The sequence below is a fragment of the Coenobita brevimanus genome, chromosome 61 (assembly GCF_032717465.1).
Source record: "Coenobita brevimanus isolate Jiangsu-jjx chromosome 61, ASM3271746v2, whole genome shotgun sequence".
Classification (NCBI taxonomy): domain Eukaryota; kingdom Metazoa; phylum Arthropoda; class Malacostraca; order Decapoda; family Coenobitidae; genus Coenobita; species Coenobita brevimanus.
This window is the reverse complement of record NC_137014.1, coordinates 43,865,713-43,891,008: the sequence shown is the minus strand read 5'-3', so window position 1 is coordinate 43,891,008 and position 25,296 is coordinate 43,865,713. Positions and strand designations below refer to the sequence as shown.

The following is a 25,296-nucleotide window of genomic DNA, read 5'->3' as shown; positions in this document are numbered from 1 at the left end:
GTATGATTATATTTACCTTGTCCAATAAGAAGCATGAAGGTAGATCTTTTTCAACATGTTGGTACTGTATGGTAGAAATGGGAGTAATTTCACTAGGCTATCTTAAACTTACTGATAATCATCATCTCTGATGCCTTGCTCCTTCGTAGGAACTCAAGAACAGGGGATGAGCAAGACAGAACCACCATCAGACCACTTTATCATTACATAAATCTTTCACTCTAAGCACTCCTCTTCCACTTCCTTCTTTCAGACCAATATACTGCTTTACTCTTTTCTACCTAGAGTAAGTAATTTGATGCAGTACATGGCATATATAGTGCATTTTGCATTAGCACTAGCGTGTTTTTTTCTTATCTTTCTAAACCCCTCATCACCCTACCTTCGTGTGGAAAATAGTTGCAGGATGATGATACGTTCTAAAACATAAATCCTAGACTCTGCTGTAAGGTGCAGCATAACCCTCCCATGGTGCACCCACTGATTCTGGAAAAATATGGAGATATATTTACACTTTAAACTTGTTTATACTTAACCAATACAGCCAAAATTACAACCAAACACCAACCTTTCCTCTCACCTATGCAGCAGACAGGAAGTTTGTAGGTGGTCTCCTCTTCGAGGGAGGAATGACAAGTTGAATACCAGGGTATTTTCCTGTTGGAGTGCGGCACTTGCTTATTAAGCTGCACTGCCACCAGGTCGTGGCCATACCGTATTCTATATCTTGCACTCGTGTATGGACCGTAGATGACCATGCATACAGTCACAGTATTTATGAATAATGAAGACACTAGTAATCACATTTCCAATATTTACTGGTATTTACACAAATTCATGGACATTTTTCAAAATGTTTCTACTCAGCATGCTTTATTCCCACTTCTCAGTTATTACTTACTTCCTTTACTTTCCATTTACTTATGTTCACTTATTCACAGATAAAATAAAACTAGAAGCCCCTACTGTAGTATTAAGGATTGCAATTGCACAAAAAAATGGAAAAATGGACAAAATAAAAGTTGCAATTTTTTTTTTTAAGTTTACATACAAATGGATTGAAACAGGGATATGTCATGTTCCCACGGTTGTTCAATCTGTACATGGATGGCTATAAAAGAGATACAAGGTAGAGCAGTGGATGTTGGAGCAGCCCTAATGAGAGAGGGCAGTATTTGGAAACTTCCTGTATTGCTGTTTGCAGATGATACTATATTGTTAATTGATGATGAATGGGAACTGCAAGGCTTGGTGAATGAGTTCGGTAGAATGTGTAAGAAATGGAATCTGAAGGTGAATATAGGGAAGAGCAAAGTTATGGTCTTCGTGAGAAATGAAGCCACTGGATGTACGGTGAGGTTGGATGATGAGGAAATGGAAAATGAGTGCATTTAAGTACTTGGGTAATGTGATGAGTAATGATGGAAGTTTGGAGGGTCATGTGCTTGAAAGGGTACAACAAAGAAGAAAGGTGCCTGGTTCTTTGAAAGCAGTGATAAGGAACAGGGAAGTGAGCATGGAAGTAAAAACAAGTCGCTGCATGACAGTACTGTGATGGCATCTCTAATGTATGGAGGTGAAGCTTGGACCTTGTTGGAAGGACACAAGTCAAGAATGAGTGCAGTGGAAATTAGTTATTTGAGAGGAGCATTTGGAGTTACAGGGACAGATGGACTGACAAACGAGGAAGTGAAGGAGCATTGTGGTGTGGATGTGGATGTGACAGTAAGCGTTAGGAGAATTACAGAGGTGGTTTGGCCATGTGGAGAAGATGGAGAGCGAGAGACTAATGAGGAGGGTGTATGTATGTGAGGTGGAGAGGGAAGGGGAGGCCAAGGATGGGATGGAGTGGAGACGTATATGAGAGAGGGAGTGTGTGAGCAGGAAGCCTGGCAATGAAATGGCGGGGGAGAGGGCGACATGGACGCGATTTGTTTGTGGCCACCCCTTGCGGGATTAAGGGGGGTCAGTTCAGATTTTTGGTTGAAAATGAAATTATGCATCAATCTACATGAAACTTTACTGGATAATAGTTATGATACCTACTTAAGCGTGTAGAAAGTTTCAGGACGATACATGAAAAAAAGAAAAATATATTCAGTAAAATCTTAATATATTTAACCTAACTTTCACTGACTACTGCTCCTAAGTGAGTAAACATATAATCATTTTAAAAATATCAGTGAATCATTTACAAATAAAGCTCAGGAATTAGTTTTGCCAAATATAGCTATTATCCAGTAAAATTTCATGTAAATTGATGCATAACTTCATTTTCAACCAAAAAAACTGTGGCCCCTTAATGCGCCTGGCAACGTATAGATAGACAAAAATGTTGAAAAAAAAAAACCGGCCTACAATATAGCGCCTATTCTCTTCTCTAAATGACCATTACAACTCAACTTTAATACCCTTCAAACATTTGTTCTGGTTGATGCTGAAAACTGCTTGTTACACAAAGGCCATCATACTGGTGTAGCAAGACAAACATCCTCCTAGGACTATGTGCCTCCTCCATGCACACCCAGCCATACATACAACTGATTCACTCATGAGACGATGATCTTCAATGACAAGGGACCTCCTCTGATCACACCCAGTATGACACACCATCACTGGTATCATTCAAACTTATACTGGTGCCAAAGTGGTAGGTGGTACCGTGGCGGTGACCACCATCCACTCACAAATGTAGTAATGCCTACTTCTTCCGTCACGTTCGTCAGTCATTTCTGCTCTCCTTTCTTCCTATTTCCCCTAAACTTTCTGTCAAATTTTATTACTCTTCTTTCCATTTCAGGTGGTTCAACACAGTGACACACCTAATGTGTCCTGTAACCAAAGAAACCATTTACAGCGGTGGGATAAATCTATATAACCAAACAATGTGGTGACGTGGTGCCTACAAGGCGCCCCTGCTAACTGGGTGGGGAAAGGCAAATGGGGCATCCGTTTGGGAACCAAACCTCCACACTTCCCTGTGTTCTGCTGAGGCAAGGCACTACCTGCTGCAGAGGGACAATCAACTCAGTGCATGGTTCTCGGGCCCCGTGAGGGGCCTTAAAAATAATCACATGCTGCACAGCTACTACACCCACAGACCATTAACATCAAGAAACCAAAGAGAAGCATATCATACTCAAATCACTCGCCGCTCCATTCAGTCACTGAAAGACAACACGGCTGCATGCACGGCCTCTTGATATCCATCCTTCTGAATCTTATCTCCCTCGTGAGGACAGGGTCCACCTGGCCAGGCTGAGAAGTGGGCATCATCCAGCCCTCTTAAGTTACCAGAAGAGGCTGGATGACTCCGTCGCTGATGCCTGTCCAAAATGTAACACAGCACCCCATACTATGAAACACATTATGGAAGGCTGAATTGCACACAATCACCTACGCCAACAACACAACATACACTCCTTCAGAGCTCTGTGGGAAATCCAGTCTCGGCCAAGGCCTTCCTTAAGGACTCGGGGCTGTTTGGTCAGACCGCCTTGGGAACAACTACTACTACTACCAGTGCATGGGAAGGCCTTGCATGGCAGTTGCTTGGCTGCAGTTGATGGGTCTACTCAGCCAGACAGAATGGGGTTTACTCAACAACAACAACTGATGCCCAAACTGTTATACTGCTGCCTGACTATCACACCACTATCCAGGAGGCAAGATATTTGGCTTCTTAAGCTATAGTCGGGTGATACTGGTGATCGTGGTTTGGCAGGTTGTGGCCAGAAGAGGCTGCTTGTCACAGCAAAATAGTCGCCTTCACTCCACAACATCCAAAGGGCAAATGAATCATACTGTACATACATCTGTCTGGTTGTGGTCGGAGGGTGTGCCTTGTCCCAGGAGGCCATTTGTCTTGCTGCATGATGCTTACCAAGTGATAGATAAGAGGCAAAGGAGCTATGACTCATGGGTATAGCACCTTCTCTGAGATTCTTTGATGTAGTTGTCATACCAGTTTTTAAATGCATTAATACTAGAGCTAGTAATTACATGTTCAGGGAGACTGTTCCAGTTGGTTATTATTCTCGTGTCAAAGAATTTTTCTTTTGATGTTTGATGCCTTGGTTTTAATAAATTAAAACTGTGTCCTCTGGTTTCAACATGTGAATGGTTAGACTAATATCTTTTTTCCAGCAGGAACTGATATCAGAATCACATGCATCACACAAAAGAACCTTTGGAAAACAATTTTACGCTTTTAAGGTAAATATTTGCCCCAAAATTTCTACCCAGTTATTATAATTGGCATAATATGGCATGAAGAAGTGTTCAGTACTAATACCACAAAGCTGAGGATGAACACTATAAAATGATGATCACCAAATTAAAGTGGTTATACTTTCGCATGTGAACTCCATATTATGCTGAGCCTGGCCATGGTACAGCCAATGTTTTCACTGCACTGGAAGCAAGACCATGCAGAGAGAGAAGGGAGGGGACTGAGGAATTTAAACACCTCGAATACAACGAAGATCCATGGAAACAAACAATGCATGAGACCCCGCACTGGGTTATAAAACTAACCCTTCAACTGAGTTCATTACTGTTGCAATAGTGATCAATCAGAAAGTGAATAAAAACGTAAGTTTAATTTTGAAAGATGCGAAACACAGAAATTCACTTGCATCCACTAACGATTTTCATCATATTGTGAAGAAAACTCAAGTTGCTAAGTTCATATTTTGTTGCAGCTTACATGTTGGTTTTTTACCATCCTCGGTGGTGTGGTTTTATATGGTAACACTTGGAATATGCCGACTTCGTAACATTTTTTTTTTTTAACTAATTTGCAAGAAAAACTTGGAGCTCTCAATTCAGAGCAGAATTATAAGATGCCACACATGATACATGGCCTTAAAATACAGTTATGTCTATGGTAGTGGGAATCCTGCTTTCTGAACCAATTAGTAATGCTTATATCCATCGTTCATTACATACGGTCGCATATTGGCCCCTATATATATATATATATATATATATATATATATATATATATATATATATATATATATATACGGGGGAGGGCCGGGGAGCTTACAGCACAGCACCGACATGAAAATGGCTCGCTCCATACTCCCCCCCCCCATACACTGACCTATTTCCAACACTATGCCAAAAAATGTCAAAACCAACTATAACTGCGGTAAACATTCGCTTTCTGTAGTTTTATGACTATTTTCAGGGTGGTAAATTACTTTTTCCTGCAGAATAAATTCCAACTGCTTTTATCGTCACGTTCCTTACGGTACCGGCGGCATATGACCCTAGCGGTTGCGCCGCCAGATTCTAATCATATTCAATCAGTCAAACCTGCGATTGTTTACTGCCTAATGGAGGAAAGTTAACGTACTGAAAGGTGAATTTCGGACTGGATGCTAGGTTGGGTTAGGTTAGGTTAGGTGACTTTCGAACTGGATGCTAGGTTGGGTTAGGTTAGGTTAGATTAAATTAGTAGGTCCAGTTAAGCTGTTAGGTTTAGCTAAACACTTTGTTAGGACAGTCCTTTCCGCCCCTTCTGCCATTACGTTTGAAAAATCATACGAACTTGACAGCGAAAATTAGCTAAAAACAACGGGGAAACCAATTTCGCATGAAAAGTTCATTTACCACCCCAGAAAGAAGAAAATTATAACAGACTTTCAGGAAGAACTGATTATGGTGCTTCTACGGTCTCAAATAAAGCGTACGTTTACCAATAACTACATTCCAATAGTTTCTAGAAGCTGCTGGGGAAAAAAAAAATCAATGTAGAATTCTACTATGGCCGTGTACGTATAAAATTCCAGCCTTCACGGCTACTTGCTGGATGTGCTGCTTACACCGCAGTATTTTGGTTGCCTTCACACACATACACAAGGCGCAATGGTTTCATGAATTTTAATATAGATTTTATCCTGGGATAAATGTGAGGGCATACAATTAATCAGAATATGACTTGCCTCTCCCTAAAGGCGGAAATTGCAGATTTCATAGCTTGATCATCTTGAAACAGCACATACGCCAGTTTCAAATTTGATGATTACGTTCAACTTAAAAACATATTTAATTTTTTGGAACTCTTGTTCATGATGTCAGTGAAATACATCAAGCTCATTTGAAATATTTAGTTTATAAATATCGACATAAATACATTCCGCACTGAAAATTTACGAAAATATCCCGGGACTTTCTAAACTCCGAAAGACAGATAAGCAAACACGACATTGTAAATGCACAAAAATGCCTAATTACAATAACTACAGTGTCTAAATCCCCTTGCCCTTATACTGGCGCCTAACACTGGCCAACCGGTTGTTTGTATTATTTTCATAGTAAACCCACACTCAGAGCGAGGGCGGGTGTAATGTTTTCCATTCTTTTCTCTCATTTGCCCGTTCACCAGCATGAGAAAGGGAAGGAGGCATATTCCACAAACGCACGCGAGAACAGGGAGGGGGGGGGGTTGTCGAACTTTGACCTTGGCCTGTGACCTTGATCATTGACCTAGTGTTTTAAAAAGTCTTGTAAAGGGCTGCCCCTCATCCCTTCCACAGTTTGGTTAAAATCCAGTAAAAATGGAGCTATGGCCGGAACTATCTCAAGGGAGGAACCATGCAGTTGAACCTAGAGTCTGCGCATGCAGGATACTTTGTGCATGAATGAACTGTACGTGTCACCGCGTAGAGACATTATACTTACTTTGGAAGCACTGGGGCATCTCCACTATTATATTTTCAGTCAGTAGCTTAAGGGAAGAAGAAGGTTACTAGCCACCACTCCCACCGCTTTCAGCCACCTTTTAGAATACGCACAAAGCACTTTCAGATACACAAGGACAAGCAGCAGCTACACGCCAATTTTTCAACCTTCAGTCTCCCCTCCTGCCCGTCCTAGATGATACATTATTCAAAACTTTTGCATTAAAAAACCAACATGTATGAGTAATAACACAGATAATTATTTTTAAGCTATGAGCTATGATCATGTTTAATAAGGAATACATGGATGCAAATAAAATTTTTAATAAACAGAATATTTGAGAAAGGTGTATCTGCGTTGCAGCGTCTAGGCAAAATGGCGGGTAAGGGGTACTCTGTGGGAGAGCTCACTTGTTTTGATCGAATATTGCAGTAATTTGGGCATTTTTACCTTCGTGTGAATGCATAATTGCAGGTAATATATTGCAGATACATTTGCCAAGTACCATTGCAACTACTGTGAGGAGGATGTGAACGGGTTGAGGGTGAGGTGCCTTGAGTGCGAGGACTTCGATCTTTGTTTACAGGTGAGGCGTCATGGCGGCCAGCTTGAACTGTCACCTCCCAGTACCTCTCTCGCCTTTATTGAATTGCCGTACTGATTTCTCTGAATGCTCTTATGTCTGGTTAGTAAGGAATCTGCAGTATGAAATAGCTATTCGGTTGTTATATTGTCGCCAGAGTGGTCAGGAGTATAAGATTTCAAGGAATGTTTAGGATAGCTTACTGCAAGGGGTATCTTTTCATAATATATTGGTAAAGATGCACATTACTGCTGCGGATTGAGTGTATATGTTGGAGTACACGTAATCTCAGCAGTATTTAAATGTAGCTTTTAGTTACAATTTAAGTATTTTAAGTACCATACTATATTTTGTGATCCTGTCAGTAGCTAGACCCCTTCAGTCCAGTGACATTTTTTGCTTTACACATGCTGTTGTCAAATGACCTTGCACAGCCAAGGAGACACTTCAAAATTGCTGCATTAACTGTTACATTAATAATGTCTTCTCTCTAAATTAAGTAGTCAGAGAGTAGCCTTGCAAGAATAATCCACAGAACATGTCATTGAATTAAAGAGGATAAATATGGCATATGATTTAATGGTTTCAGTTAGCCTACTCCCGTAGTGTATCAGATTATTGCAGAATATATGGTAGGCCCTCAGGTATGGGTTGGAAAACAGCATGTCGTAAATGATTTATGATGACATTGAACTGTTATAAATGTAATAAATTTGTAAAGTTACAAATTTACAGAAATGTAAATCAGATACTGTACATTTGAAACCATGAAAATATACCAGTACATTAAACTCTGTTTCAAGGTATGTCCCACAGCCCTGTACAATATAATCAGATAGGATGAATGAATGTAAAAGTAAAAAATTTTCTATAAGATGAAAAATTCACAGCAGTTTGACAGAAAGAAATTAGATTACGTTCAGAAGGGTCCTGCTGCAAAGCTAATATGAAATGAGCCATTATTCCAGAACTGACGTAACTTAATACAGAGTACTATCAAGTTTGTCCCATTGATTTTTTAAAATACTGAAATTATAGTATTAACTTATTTTTTTGAGTTGAAAAAAAGTATTAAATCAATGGTGCTGCAATTTTTTCTGGATTTTTTATATACTTTTAATATCATTTAATCAAAGAAAACCTTTTTCTTCCAATAACTTTACAATCATAATAGCCAAGTTTATGCATCAGAATGAACTCTCATTACTTTGTTAAATGCAGTGAATCGATATTTTTGTTGTTGTGCTTTATATTTTGTAAAATGAATGAGTAAACAACCAAAACTGCTGGTGAAATTATACATTTATGTCCTTATGACATCATCATCATCATCATCATCATCATCCAGACATTCTTTCTCACTGTAGGGCAGGGTGAGGAGTAGCAACGTTCAGACAGCCCAAGTTTGTCCAATTCAATGGGCCATGCTTCCATTCACTCATCATTCAGGTCCCAGGAATCCTGGCTGTGTCTGAGACGCCAAAAACGTTCACCACATTCTGTAGCTAACGTATCCGATAGAGTCAATCCGGATGCTGTCATGTTAAAAGGGGTGCCAAATCCCAGGTCATGCACTTTTTCTCACAGCATTCATCCAACCAGCTTGATCTCTTGTCAGTCCCCTAGTCTCGCCGACTTCCATAACTTTCTTCCTCACGCACTCATCCACCATATCCCTCCACCTTCTCCTTGGCCTATGTCGCCCCCTCCTTCCTTCAGATTCGCTCAGATATACCTTTTTCACCACTCTATTGTTATCCATTCTCCCCACATGACCATATAATCTCAGTACACTCCCTTTGATTGTAGTGTCCACAGACTTCCTCACACCGCATCTTTCATGAATCACATTATTTCGTGTCCTATCCACTCTCTGAACACGACATACATTCCTCAGCAGTCCAATCTCCACTGGTCTCACTCTTGACTTTTCATTTTCATGCCACACCATAGTCTTATATCTGTATGTTAAAGTTGGCACTAACTTTCCTTCATGTAAGCCTCGCACAAGTGCAACACTCAAGCCTGTGTTTCTTATCAAGGCTGTCATTGCACCAGCTACTTTCCTTCCTTGTGTCACTCTACTTTTCACTTCTTTTGCACATTTTCCCCTGTTTTCTGTCACTGTACCCAGGTATTTGAACTCACCAATTCAAGTCTCTCTCTGTTCACTACAACGTCACACTGGGAGTTACCATCTCTCTCAATAACCATCACTTTACTCTTTTCTACGTTTACTCTCAAGGCACAATGCTCACAGACATCAGAAAAACTCTGCACTAGTCAACCAAGTTCTTGTCTGGTATTTGCAAGTAGCACTGCATCATCCACATACAACAAGTTTGAGATATCCCATTCATTACCAATGCCATCCCTCTCTCTATTACTCGTGTTTTTACTTCTCTCATCACCCCATCCATGTATATATTGAACAACCATAGGGACATCACACAACCTTGTCGCACCCCCACACCAATCGTGAACCATTCACTTAGATGCCCATTAAACTGTACACATGCCTCACTACCATCATAAAAACTCTTAACGGCACCTAGCAGCGTACCATCGACGTCGTACGTGTGCCAAACCTTCCACAATCCTTCTCTGTCTACTTTGTCGTATACTTTTTCCAGAACCATGAATGCCATAAACACCTTATAGTCCTCACAAGCCTTCTCCACTATCTGTATTCCTGTAAATATTTGATCCACACATCCTCTGCTACTTCTAAAGCCACCCTGTTCACCACTCACTAGGACTTCTGATATCTCTCTTACTTTCTCTATAATACAGTAATTCTTCCATATACCTTCCCTACCACACTCAATAAATTTATGCCACGATAATTCTTGCACTCACTTTGTTCACCTTTACTTTTGTACAGGGGTGCAGTCACAGCCTTTTTCCTATCTTCTGGCACAGGTTCACTCATCCATGTCTTCTTACATATCTCCAACAAGCACTTTATTCTGCTCCCTTCACTACACTTAATCATCCCTGCATACACCTGATTAGCCGCAGCTGCTTTCCCATTTTCAGCAGCTTCACAGCATTCTTCACCTGTGCGAGTGTCACGTTTCCTAGCACTGCATTACTTCTCTGCACACCCCCAAAACCATTCAAGTTTACAGCGACTTTGCTCTCTCAATTCCTGTTCATTAGGCTGTCAAAATATGCTTTCCATCTGGTCCTTACTTCTTCCCCATGGGTTAATAATCTACCACATACATCCTTCACACTCACATTTCTTTCCGTTGTCACCTCTACATTTCCACACCTCTTTGCAGACTAACTTCCTGTTTTCAGAGTAATTTGCATTCATTTTTCTTCCTAGATCATCATTTACTTCCTCCTGTTTCTTCTTCGCTAGTCTCTTTACGTTCTTTCTCTTAATATGTTCAGTTCTTATTTCAGTTGCACCTCTGTCGGTGAACAGCTCCAGCCACTTCGTCCTCTTTTCCTTCACTGCTCTCTTAACCTCTTCATCCCACCATACCCTGCCTTTTCTTCTTTGTTGTTACTCTTACCACACCACACATTGCATTAGCATTCCTAACTAAGCAGTCCCTATATGCATTCCACAGGCTGTCCAGATCCATTTCATTCCAATTCATGACATCTAACTGCTCCCCTACTTTGTTCCTTTATTCATCTGCCATTTATTTGGTCTTCAGCATCTTGACTTTAAGTCTTTCTCCCTGACTGCTCCCCTCACTCCTGGTCCACCTCACTCCATTCAGCCTGATCTTGCATACCACAACCACATGATCTGACAGACCTCTACATCGTCCTCTCACAGCCCACAGATCAGCAACCATTCCCAGCATCAACCTCTCTACGAGCAAGTAATCAATCAGACTCCTTTCAACACGATTCCCATTCCCTCTACAGTATACCATGTATATTTATTTGCATCTTTGTGTTTTAAACACGAGTTACAAATGCACGACCTCCTTTCTTGACACATGTCCTTCAGTTGCTTCCCATTATGATTTTCTCTTGGTACTTCATTACAATTCATTATTTCATTCTAGGGACCAGTGCCTGGTCTTCCATTCATATTGCCCATTACGATCACTTTCTAGTTCCTGGGCATTTCTCCCATAGCTTCATCCAGCTCATCCCAAATCCTGTCTTTCTCTCTCACATTCCTGCCATCACACGATGCATATGTTACAGTCATGTTTGTGTCAAAGTTCATTCATTGTGTTGGATTTTATGGTAGCTATTAAAGTTCATAAGTGATTCAGAAAAGTAAAACTCTGACTCCGAAGTGAATATCCTGACTGCTCAATAGTGAACAATGATGTTATGTGAAACGTGAACCTGCAGCATTACGAGTATATGAGCAGATTTGTAGTGGATGCATATTAAGGAAGGAGTTATTGTACCTTTTTGCTGAGCCATTGTTATATCTGTATATTAATCTCTTTCAGATATGCAAAACGGAGTGTGTGCTTCACATTGTATTAGTGTTCATTAAAGGAGTTCCATCTTGTTTTACAGTGTTTCTCCTGCGGTGCTGAGATTGGTAAACATCGGCGTAACCATGGTTATCAGTTTATGGTAAGGCACAGAACTCTGCAACTTTACTGAAACAACTTGTATTAGTTATTTATGTAAACTTTGGGCTTTGTTGCTTTACTTATTTGTTGTGGCACATAAGTGCTCTTTTAAAAAATTTCACAAATATATTAATACTGCAAGTGATTGAGTATGTAGAGCATTTACTGTATTTGAAGTTTGCTTTGTGAAGCAGGGCTTTCTCTAGCAAGTACTTGATTTACTGGATTAAAAAAATTTATTTAGCAGAGTGTTCTTATTTCTTATCATTGTATGATTGATATCACTACATTTTCTATTTTCTGAGTTACTAATAATAAAACTTAGTTTTCATGGTGCCAGAGAGATTTGATTATGGCATTTAGAGTTGTGTATCATATGATAAAGTGTTGTTATTATTATCTGTATACACTTTTAATGTATCATGATTATTTTACAGGATACAGATACAGATAACTTTTATGTTTTTCAAGAATTGCATAGACAGTTCCTTTGACTTGGTAGCTGCTTTTTTCAGAGCCACATATGAAAGTATTGAGGTGCTTGTTAAATGCAGCCACTGCTGTAGGACAGTTCACTTGATACAACTCTCCCTGGCATGATGTAGAGCCTCTTGCTTGCTTCTGGTGGACATTCATGGCACTACTTCTTAACTCATTTTGGAATTTCTAGCCTCAGGCATTTGCTCATTTGACATACCAGCAAACTTCAGTTAAATTGTGATACTTTTGAAACTATGACGATATGTTTCTGAATGTAATAGTCTAATTCATCAGAGTGTAGGTTGGGCAGTATCCTAGAGCTGAGTTTTTATAGCATGATTCTCTAGATTCCTTGAGGTGCTAAGTAATGGAGGCTGAGGGACGGGGACGGTTGACGGCTACTTCTTGTTTCCCCGAACCTTCCTTAACCCCTTGTTTCCAAGGATGTATTTTCATTTTACTCTTCCTTTCTTCAGACAGTTTTATTCAGTACAAGAGATCACCCTAGTTGTGAAGGGGTTAGAAAAGGTTGAGTATGACATTTCCAGTCTGAAAAGTCTTTCCTGAGTAAAGTTGCATAGGGACATCAAGAATAAAATAAAGTACATAATTGAATGGAGGGGTTAATATTCGCACTTTGAATTGTTTGCCTTTGTTACCAGGAGTATAATGTTTGTCTTCATTTGCATTGATCAGCATATACTTTGCAATGTTATCTCATTGTTTTTACAGTTATCTGCTGTTCTTATGTTTCATTTTGACAAGTGTTTTATTCTTTTTTGTGCACTAACTTTACCAGTGATTCAGAATACCATGTGATAGTGTTCCCCATGCTATATTCTTTGGTGGCAGAGTGCATGCTAGAATTAAAGTGGGAGGTATTGTCTTGACATAATTCTCAAGAAGAAGTAATTATTTTCTTCATTAAGACTCATTTTCTTTATTGGTTGTTTGGGTTTTTCAGTAATTACCAGTAATTAGTGGTTAACACATGTAATTTAGATGAAATATTGACAGTTTGAAGTGTGCTGTAGTAATATATATATATATATATATATATATATATATATATATATATATATATATATATATGCACACACACAGTACTGTAAGCAGATGCTGCAGTAAAATGTAATGTTTTTAACGGCATCCTCCTATTAGATTTACTTTAAGCATGACTAGGAATTACTACTACAGGTTTTGGATGAATTTTGCAAGTGTAAAGTGAGACTGTAAATCAGTGTGCTTTTGTTCTTTGTGCCAGATATGAGAGAGGTATGTTGACGGGTTTCTGAGCCAAAGCTGAATCATTTGATGTTTTGCATACAGATGAAAGAGAGTGACAGTAAAGAATTTTTGTATCAGTGCTTTTGCCAAAGTACTTTGCCATATCTCAATTGGTGTGATTGTTTTGGGTAAGTAAACCAGTGGATTATTAAAGATAGACCATACATGGCTTGGTGAGGTTACCATAAATGATTTTTTTTTTTTTTTTTTTTTTTTTTTTTTAAGATAGTCATGCATCGTCAATACTAATCATATTGTGTGCACTGTATTAACAATACTTGTAATTAGGAGTATAGTTAACATTACCAAAACAGAAATAATTTCTTTTTTAATTAATCTTAATCCCCTTAGTAAGTGAAATTTAATACTTTTTCTTAGGGCCATTATCAAAGCAGCTACTTTTTGAAAACATTTACCTAAGTAATATATTGGTTTTTGTGGTAGGTGGGGGTGCTCACCATCCACTCACTTGATGTAGTGTTGCTCTCGGGTGTCTGCCCTTTCCTCTCCTCTCTCCATTCCTTCCTTCTTCTTCTGTCTTTCTTTACTTCATTCTTTCCTCATCCTTCTGCCTACTGGTGGCATTACATTCCCTCTTTGGCTTTCTTTCCTTCATTCTTTCCTCTTCCTTCTGCCTATGGGTGACTCTACACTGAGTGACAAGCCTAATGGTTTCCTGTACACCAGGAAACCATTTATTATGCTGGGTGGTAACCATATAACCAAATTATGGCGCCTGGTGGTTTAGTGGGTAATTACAACGCTCCAATCGGAGTGAGCCGGTGAAGGTTTATATCCAAGAGGTGGTTGGGGTTATTGCTCATGTAATGCCACTCAGGGATGAGTGAGGTTGGTCACTCTCATCTTAAATGTCAGGACCGAATTGCCTAGCCCCGGGCTTCTACGCTCCTCATGGGGCAACGTAAAATTGGATGATGGATGGATGGATATATTGTTTTTTCATAAGGTTATCTCCATGCTTAAATCTTATCAGCTTTTGGATAAACTGTGAACAAAATATAGTAATATGGCACCTACTAACAAGTTTTGACTTTTAAGGCTCCCAGACAATGATACCATATTTAGAATATGCAGTTTGTTTAATTAAATTTATGTTGTGAAGTTTATAGTGGTGAGTGATCTGTTTAACAGCAAAATTTGATCACATTATAGGATGTTGATGTAGGAACATTTACAGAGCATTGCAGAACATCAGAGTTTTAGGAAACATCTCAAAGTATTCCACCCAGGGAAATAATTTTTCTTTCAAACTGACAGTGTTTTGTGTTATGGGTGGCATTTTTAAAGAAATGCTGGGTTTTGTATTTTCCAAGTGGAAACAGTTTCTTTCTTACTAAAATAGGTAAAATGCAGCCTTATGTGATCCACTACAGAACTGGATCTTGGGGGAAGGGGATTAGTAGCCAGAATTTATATTTCCCCATGCGGGTGAAGAACAGAGCATTGCATGTGAAAATCAGTATATGTTGTAATAGCTGCATCTTTGTGTGTTGACAGTTGGAGTTGTGTTATTGTGTGCCCAGCTCTCGTATTTCAATTTATTCCATGAGGACCCGCAAATATAAGATTCACCCCATGTGAATTTTTTTTGGTAGTTCTGAGATAGGTAGGTTCGAATACTCCCAGAAAACATGCAAAGCCAAGCTGACACATTTGGGCCAAGTCAGGTTGGCCATCATTGTTTTCATTAAAATATGCAGAACACAGATATCCCTTGTATATAGCATACAGAGAAACGGTGGTATCAACCTCCATGCTGAAACTAACTTTTCCATTTCAAGAATTTCATTAAAATACCCACCATACATTAATAAAAATCCTGTATTTATCTGGTTAGCTTAATATGACAGTGATCATTTTGGCATTGATCTGCACTAACAGACACATATACTGTAATTGTCATCAGTAGGATCTGTCCATTGTAGAACTGAATGAAAACATTTTTTCACTCTGAAATAAAAAATTGAGTTACGTGTGCAACAAGTTACATAAACAGCTGAACAGCTGCCCTCTGGGCAGGAACTGAGTCCTCATAAAACAAAATATTTCATTGCTTAAGCAAAGGGTGATAGCTTTCTCGAGATGTATGTTCCTTTTATAAATGGCAGTTAATACTCTTTTTCATTCTTTTTCTTTTTAGCTTGGAAGTAACAATTTGAGTTATGTGTGTACCAGGTTAACTAATCATTCAGACAGCTGGCCTACTATTAAGGAACTGAGGAGGAACAGCCTGCACAAAACAGAACATACATCACTGAGTCCTAGGGTGACATAATTATTCTCAATATGATCTGTCCAGTCTTTTTATGAATGTTAACATTCATAAAAAGACTGGACAGATCATATTACTATATTGTAACTGGACAGATCAATTACTATATTGTAACCTAGCATGGCATGGACCTTGCAAGAGGGGAACAAGTCAAGAGTGAGAGCAGTGGAAATGAGTTACTTGAGAGGAGCATGTGGAGGGACAGGTTGACGAATGAAGAAGTGAAGGAACGCTGTGGGGTGGATGTGGATGTGGTTGAGAAGATTAGGAGAAATACACTGAGGTGGTTTGGACATGTGAAGAGAATGGAGAATGAAAGACTGACTAAGAGGGTGTATGTAGGTAAGGTGGAGGGAGGGAGAGGGAGAGGGAGACCGAGGATGAGGTGGAGGGATGGAGTTGAGAGGTATATGAGGGAGGGGGGGGTGAGTTGGGGGGAGGGTAGTCAAATGGTGGGTGACAGAGCGACTTGGAGGCGTTTTGTCTGCAGCCACCCTTTGCGGGATTAGGGCGTCGGGCTATAGATAGATAGTAACTTAGCAGTGATAATTTGAGCGTAGGCAAAAAGAAAATTAACAGCAGTGACATTGGAAGGAGGTAAACACTGTGTCATTTGTTTTGCCTTTCAGATCCCTGTAAGGCTTGCACAAACATTTACCTTTTATATTACTCTGTGTCTGCCACCCACCTCTGCGTAATAACAGTATAGTGCTGTGCTGTAGTACATACTATATCATGTAATCTTTTGCACTACAACCCATTAAATGCCCCAAAGTGCCACAACTTAATTGGTGGTTAGGTATGAGAGGTCAAAGATTGTATAAATGTAGCTGATCACAAGCCTCAGAACCAATTAACTTATTTCCATATGTTTTGTGGTTCAAGTTTTGTGAGCTCGCAAATCCTGCATAGTGTTTCCAGAACCGGTTACTTGCAGATATGGAGACCTTTGTGTACTGTATATTAATATGGACCAACTGGGAGCAAACAGTTGCTTGGAAATGAAAGAGCATATTACCTGCACCCATGTTATCTTTTTATCTTGTCTTGGATTTTGGACCCGTGAATTGCTGCACATATACACTGTGTGATGAACAGGCTACCACCAAAACTACAGTGACCATGACCTCACAGTATATAGTACGGTAAAAACAATAGAGTACTTGACTTTAAGAGTATGGTACTGTGGTTGATAACCAGCAGACTTTTTTTTTTTTTTTTTTTTTTAATACATATTCCATAATATTCTTAGTACCTACAGCCTTCAAGAAGGCTGTATGGGTTTCAAGTGACTTACTGACCTGCAATATTGGATTGAGGTGATCATAATACAGAAGGAGAGAGATTACCGGGTATAATTTTACTACACGTTAATAGATATGCTTACAAGTAGTGGTGCTGTGTTCACACAGCCTTCAACAACTAAATGTTGGATGTCATACATTGCATATTGCACTGGACATACACCAGCTTATTTCTATAAATGGAAAAATTTCCCTGTAAGACTGATTGTAGTGGGAAAAATGGCACCATGATGTGAATGATTCAGCACAAAATTAGATCTGGATGTTATAATCTTAACGACAACCAAATAAAATGTGACAGCCGTATTATATGTATGCTCCTGTATCTCAGACTAGACTAGCTTTGTGCGTTTAGATCATTCAGATTTATGTATAGCATAAACATTGCTACATTTCCATAAAATAATCATCTAATTCACTACCAGTCATGCCTATGAAAAGAAGGAAGTAAAGGGACAGAAAATGTTGGAATGCACGTTTAGGGATAGTGTATGATTACTATATGTGTCATAGAATGTTAAAACAGTCAGGGGAGGTGTGGCTGTGCTCTCATGGTTGTATACCAATCTAATAGGTCAGGTAACACAGTTTGTCAGGGGTAGATATTATGTGGAATTAATTTGTTATTGGTTTCAGCCCTCTATAAGCCCATAGACTTCCCATAAAATAGCCTTGCTGTTGCCATTATACTGTACTTCATGTGATTCTATATTTTTGAGAAATGCAGTTGGAAAGCAGTTGCCTTTTTTTTTAAATAGGATATTAAGCTTCAGTGTGCATCAAAGAACCAAGGGGAGAGTAAAGTGTAGGCAAAAACAGCATTTATTAGATTTATAATCATAGTACAGATGTAGTCCAAACAGCTCATATCATTATAAACAGCTTCGTTTCAGGAACAGTGTAGGTGTAGTAGTCAGTTTCATATTCAGAGAAATTTTTAATAAATCTCACTATGGTGTAATCTAAAGGAATACAGCAATTGTACTATATTGTAAATACTATGTGATTACTGTATAAGTATAGTTTTGGTATTTTAGACCTTGCATTACTGTACATAAAGATAACACTATCATCATACATATGGCATTAAGTACCCTTGACACTGCAGTGGGGTTGAATAATGTAATTTTACAAGGCGTCTGTGCTTGTCATACTTCATATTCATCAAGTAAGAATTTCTCTCATTCACAGCATATTTGGTGAATTCTCTTTAAAGTGAAGCATCTCCTGGATAGTAGACTTAGAAGTTTGCAGAAAGCAGAGGTTGCGGTGTGAAAGGTACTGTACTCATAGCTTTAAGGGCCTTCAGCCTTGGGACTGTGTACATGGCACTCTAAGCATTATTTTTATAACCAGGCACCAGCACATCACACATCCCTTGCTGAGCCACATCTTCTATTTCTCACTACTCAAGCCATACAAAAGTCATGTGGCTGAAACTTCAGCCACACAGGGGAAATGAAGCACTAAATTTTTGACCAACTCTTTTAGAACTCCCGTGGTTATTAGATTTAATGACACCGCACCTCACATTACAAAGAGGATTCCATAGGGATGTGAAGAGGCCAGACACTATATCTTCATCCTGGGCTTCAGAAATAATTGTCAGAGTTTTTTTTGTATCTCTTTAAAATGAAATTGTGTAAATTTTTTTAATTGTCAGATACATATGCTGATTTTACTAGTGAACGAAAATTTAACTCTGTGCAAAGGTAAGGAAGGAAGCACCAACCCTGCCAGTTTTCAGGAATCAATTGAGTGAAGTAAAAGTAGCAGATTTTTTACTGATGAGGATGATATTAACAAGAGAGTATGCGCTTGAAAATCTTTGATGTGTAAGGTTTATCTGTGTCATGTATAGGGTGGGCAGTTTGTGTTGGGCATGGTGCTAAAGTTTGAAAATAATAATCTTAGGGGTCATGTTATATAGTTAAAACAATCCATGCTTTTTGAGTCTGGGTGCTGCGGTGTTTAGCCCCAATTGATCCACGTTTAACAGACCGTCAGATAAATATCTTGCATGAAGAATTGAAAGTAGCTTTGGGGATATTTAATATAGTTGTTACTGTATTAGCATGCACAAGTTATATCATTTTAAAAGAGCAAAAGCTTTCATGTTCATAATGTGTAGTTATGATTGATAAATGTACAGTACATTAATAACTTAGTCATGATTTATTGGTGTGATATAATCATAGTGTTTTATCAGAATCATATGGTTATACAGTAATAGAGTGGCTGATAGTCTTGCCATCAGTACATGTTCATATAATCATGCTCTCGTTAGTCAGTTGTGAAGTATAGTATCTCGTTAGATGTCAGTGGTAGAGATGGGATTTTGACGAGAATGGAATAATTAATCAGAAGCAAAGAAAATGTTCCTATAGTTTTCTGGGGGTAAGTTTAGCTAAGATAATGTTGCTAGAATTGCCGTATAGGAAATAATGTTGCAAGATTTACCATATATTATTAGAAATTTCAAATTCACAGGGACGAAAATAGATTGGAATTTTGATTCACCACTTACAAGGAAGATGAGAGAACAGACTTGTAAGGGGTCTCTCTCCAAAATACAGTAGACTATACTGTATACCCAGTTTGTTGGATAGTGGCGGGAATCTGCATGTTGTATTGTACAGTATTTACTATTACTGCTAGGCATAAAGTCATATCATCCCCTTGATAATGATGTTTATCTGTCAGATATTACAGTAAAAAGATATCCCCAAATTTACTGATGACAGCTCTCTTCATGCAGATCTTTTTTTTACTATTATTATTATTATTGTGCTTTAACATAAAAGTGAAACACAGGAAAGATATGGTGGTTTCTTTATGTAAAGGAAGGATGCTGTTCCTGCAAGGATGAGGGATAGGTAGTTAGGGCAGTTCAGTGATACCGTTGTGACGACTGGTGTGCATAATTTAGGTAGCCTGTTGGAGCAAGTGGAATGATACACCCACAGCTGTGTGTCGTCAGAGTAGACATTTTGTCATACTAACTTGATTTGAATTCTTTTGGGTGATGCCTTTTTTTTCAGTAACTTCAGGAAAACTGCTATACAAGTACTGTACATAATTGTCTTTCAAAAGAATAAAGTTGTCCAGTGTTAATAATTTGGGGTAAAAATGTTCTCATAATGCCTTTTGGCAGCCAGACTCAAGACACACAGTGGTTGGGTAGCTGGGTGTCGCCCCCACATTTGCACTCTGCCAGCCACTGCCCCCCTCACTAACGGGTCACTGTCTCTCTCTCTGGGCCCGCACTCTCACAGGCCGGTGTTTTCCAGGACACAGGAAACTTTAGCATTTTCCCTGGTCAAGGCCATTGGACTGCGAGGGAGGAGGTGAGACTACTGGACGCCATCGAGCAGTATGGATATGGCAACTGGGAAGACATAGCCAGGCACATAGAAACCAGGACTCCAGAAGGTAACTATCGTGCCAGTACAGCAGTTAAAGCCAAGAGTATCCCCTGGCAGCTATAAACTGCAACAGGAACTTAATTTAGTGCTGTACTGAGTTTTTTACTGTTCTCTTAATTTTGCATGGTATTGTACTATATTTTTGTATACTACATTTCCCTACATATGTTTATGATATTTCAGAGAAGGGAAGGAGCTTTTAAGCAGTTTTATGTTTTGTATGATATAAGGACTGCAGATGGTATTTATAAACAGTTACAGTAGCAATAAATAGAAAATTAAATTTGGTACAGTATTTGTAATTTTAAGTTATTCTCGGCTCCTTATGGAACCTAACTGCCATGAATTTTATGGCTATAATGAATTTCTTTCTATGGAGTTAATGCTCATGTATGCACAAATACTTCAGAATGTTCGAGTGTTCTTAAATAAAGCCAACTTATGCATGAAGAGTTAGAAAGATTATGTCCCTAAAGTAGGGGTCAGCGTAGAGATCACTTGTCAAGCATTCAAGCATATACATTAGGGAGCATTTGCTCATACAAACCCTGATTCCTCAGTAATTCTTCCAACCCTTATGCCAACATACAAGCAATTTTTCTCCAGTTAAATTGCTGGAATGAGAGATGAATGGTAGGAGTTTAAGGAATGTTGGCTCTCCAGATTGTGAAGAGGCTCTCCTCTTGTGCCAAGGATACTCTATGAAGCATGCATGAGAAGTGTTATGTATACCAGTGGGACTTAACCCGTGAAATAATAGGATATAAACAGACTTGGTTGCACAGAAGTGAGGATATTGAGTAGGGTCTCACAGAGAGACATAACTGAGAATAATATTTGCAAGGGACATTTGACATAACCATCCACTCACTCAATGTAGTACTGCTCTTGGGTGCCTGCCCTTTCCTCTCTTCTGTCTTTCCATCCTTCCTCTTCTGTCTTTCTTTGCTTCATTCTTTCCTCTTCCTTTTGTCTACAGGTGACTCTACATTGAGTGACAAGCCATATGGTTTCCTGTACTGTACACCAGGAAACCATTTACGACACTGGGTGGTAACCATATAACCATATTATGGCAGCTAGTGGTTTAGTGGGTAATTGTGGCACTGCAATCGGATTGAGCCAGTGAAGGTTTATATCCAAGGGGTGGTTGGGGTTTATTGCTCATGTAATGCCACTCAGGGATGAGTGAGGCTGGTCGCTATCATCTTGAAAGCCAGGACCAACATTCCTCTCCCCAGGCTTCTACGCTTCTCAAGGGGCAACATAGGATTGGATGATGGATGGATGGAATAAATGTATTGTCAGTTACTCTTCTTGAAATGCAGAAACAAATGCATGAAGCTCAGTTCAAGATGATCAATAATAATAAAAAAAAAAATGTGAAGGAGTTAAAAGTTCTGTCAGTATGGTGTCCATTGTTATGACTGCAATATTAGCACATAAGAATAGAGATGCAGGCCAGAAACCTGTGTTAGTGATAAATAGGGATGCCGACCAAAAATTTAATTTAGTAGTAGATAATTATAGTTTCCAAAGTTTTGATAGAAAAGTAGAGATGCTAAGAAAAGAAATTGTTTATATATTTATTTACTGTATTTGGTAGATGCACGCAACAAGTACATCAGCAGCTACATTGAGGGAAGCATTGGTCGAGTGTCATGGCGGCCGGCTATGGAGCAACTGCAGCTGCCCATAGAACACACCTCCAATGATACTGGCCCCCTTTCACCTACACTTGCCTCATCCCTCCCATCTCAGCCACTTTCTGCTGAGGAGAACACCATCCTCGGATACATGCCTCACAGGGATGACTTTGAAAGGGTGAGTTTCATAAGGGACAGTGTGGTAAATAAGAAGAGCATTGGGAAGTTACATATAATCATGTGTGTTTTATGTCTGTAGTCTGAAAGAATGTTTTTCATTTTGTTCTTGATACCATCAGATAATTTTATATCCCATAGGGGAGATTATTCAGAGTTGAGCCAGAGGTTGTTTTTTGTGTTTTATTCTCATGACCTCCAAATAATTGATTTGAATAAGTTTTGAATCACTGTCCAAAGATTGAGAGTATCTGGTTGATCCTTTAATGGAGCAAGGTGTATGGACCAGCTTGCATGCATGGCTTTGGTATTTCAGCAGTGCTGAATGTGGCATTGAAGGGAAATACTGGATAAAATGATGACATTAGTAAACGAGTGAAAAATGAAGGGTATAAATAATAGCCCTTAACCCGCGCCGTCCCGGCGACGTGAATTAACGTGGCAACATTGCAAGGTCCCTAATTTGCACAATTTTCAATTTTCACGAGTGATTTCGCGAGTGATTTTTGGCACGTATACACGGGACACCTTCCTCTATTCCTCTACAAGATGCCAAGCAGGAACAATGCCTTACACCGCATAACCTCCCCCCCCCCCTGCACGCCATTTTCTCGGCAATTCACCTGTTACCAGTGACCTGGCCAATAAAGACATTCAGGGCCAGAGTGATTCCCCAATCGATGACAATGTGGAGGACAAAGTTTACATAGCATTAGAGGAAGAAACAGTCAGAAATGATGATCAGGTAATGTGGGAAAAAAAAGGTCATGAATGGTGATGAGTTAGTGAGTGAAACAATGCTTATAATGCCTATATTACTGTTTGAAAACCAATATACTCTTGTACTACATATAAATTCGTACCAAGTAAATAAATAAATACTGTTTATGAGTGGATAAAATAGTTACCCTCCCATAGAACTCGTTTTCTTTGGTGCCAGCCTGTTAGAAAACCCAGTCAGGTAAGGAAGTACTTGTACCTATATCGGGTATTTTAAACCTGAGGTGAGCGATTTCTCTATGAATTTTCGATGTTTCTCACCAAAAGCAGATGTTTGAGCCCCAAAAAAAAAAAAAAAAAAAAAAAAAAAAAAGTCCAAAAACATCAGGGTGGGGCGGGTTAACCCTTTAACCGCGGGTATTGTTTTGGTCTGACTGTCCTCTCCCGCGGGGGTTTCAGCCAAATGTAAACAAACCTTTTAACCTTAATAACTCTGCACAGAATAAAGCTAGAGAAAAAAATAAGGTACCATTAGAAAGTACTAACCTTCAGCTTTCCATTGATGTAAGTTTCATGACTTCGTTGCCTTTCACAGGACGGGCAGTGCCGTTAGAAGTGAGGGGTGTAAAATCACTATTTTTCGCTCACACATCATTACCTTCGCTCATACACCATTACCAAATGCCAACCTCATTCTGATAATAATACTATAAACATATATGAACACTGCACATACGATAAACACCCACTCTGTGTTCACTGAGGCAAGTAAAAGGCACTGTAATTACCTGCACTTCACTGCCACATCAGCGGTGTTGTAATCACTATTTTTCGTTCACACACCATTACCAAATGCCAACCTCATTCTGATAATAATACTATAAACATATATGAACACTGCACATACGATAAACACCCACTCTGTGTTCACTGAGGCAGGTAAAAGGCACTGTAATTGCCTGCACTTCAGTGCCACATCAGCGGTGTTGTAATCACTATTTTTCGCTCACACACCATTACCAAATGCCAATCACATTCTGATAATAATACTATAAACATATATGAACACTGCACATACGATAAACACCCACTCTGTGTTCACTGAGACGGGTAAAAGGCACTGTAATTGCCTGCACTTCACTGCCACATCAACATGTGTTGTCACTCACACAGCTGGACAGATACTGATGCGCGCTTGGTCAGGGGTGGGGTGGGGGGCCCAGGGGGTGGGAGGTGGGGCCCCAGGGGGGGAAGAGGGAGGTGGGGGTCGGCTGGAGTGAAAGAACTTAATAGCTACTCTCCCTTGAAACAATTGGCGCACGGAAAAAACGCGGGGTATTCAAAATATTCACAAACATTCGAGAATGACACCCGCGGTTTGGTCCAGTTTTTGCAACGTCATTCTGGAATGACACCCGCGGTTAAAGGGTTAAGAAGGCTAGTAGTTGTGTAGTCAGATCTGAAACCCAATCCTTATTTGAATAATAATGACATTCTGTTCTGTTTGTTCCATGAATAATGTATGGAGGAGTACATGGTAAGGGTTTTGACATTCCTTTCGGAACTTGACAGACGACAGATTCTTTCAGGTTTATTAATGTGAAATGCATCTATTAAGAAAAAAAGAAAGTGGTGCAGATGGGTAAATTTGTGATGGGGATCAGTGATTCTGGGATTTGAAAGAGTGTTAGGCCTATTTGACTGGGCAGGCTATAGGTTCTTCTGCCACTTGCCTACTCTCTTCTTGATTCTGGGTTATGCCTAACCCCATCCTCTGGTAGGAGAAGGGGTCAGGATCATAATTAAACATTGTCTCATATTGTATAAGATATTTCCTGTATATAAATGTAGCAAATACACTGTCATGTTATGGGAAGGATATTCACCCCCAGAATCTAAAACTACTTCAAGTTCTTTACCATTACATTCGTTCACAGTGCTAATCTTCCAGAGTCATCCTGCATTGTACTGCTTTACTTAAAATGGTAGCCTACGTCATTCTGCTTGCTTTGTACAGTACAGTAAAACCTCACTAGAATGGACTAATTGGGGCCCAGGCCATTCTGAAAAAAGCAAAACTTTGATAAAAGCGGCATATGGACTTTCCCCTGCTAACATATTTTCAT

General features: G+C 39.3%; 1 protein-coding gene across 1 annotated transcript in view; it reads left to right on the top strand.

Annotated features, from left to right (window-relative positions):
- Nucleotides 1-7,171: 7,171 nt before the first annotated feature.
- Nucleotides 7,172-25,296, top strand: part of Ada2b (Transcriptional adapter 2B) — a gene marked incomplete at its 5' end in the record, with an annotated part of 37,641 nt that continues 19,516 nt past the window's right edge. The window contains 4 exons of the mRNA XM_080275462.1: nucleotides 7,172-7,276; nucleotides 11,780-11,839; nucleotides 20,478-20,634; nucleotides 22,234-22,451. Of these exons, the coding sequence (XP_080131588.1) occupies nucleotides 7,172-7,276; nucleotides 11,780-11,839; nucleotides 20,478-20,634; nucleotides 22,234-22,451 (540 nt within the window). The remainder of the gene's footprint in view (nucleotides 7,277-11,779; nucleotides 11,840-20,477; nucleotides 20,635-22,233; nucleotides 22,452-25,296) is intronic.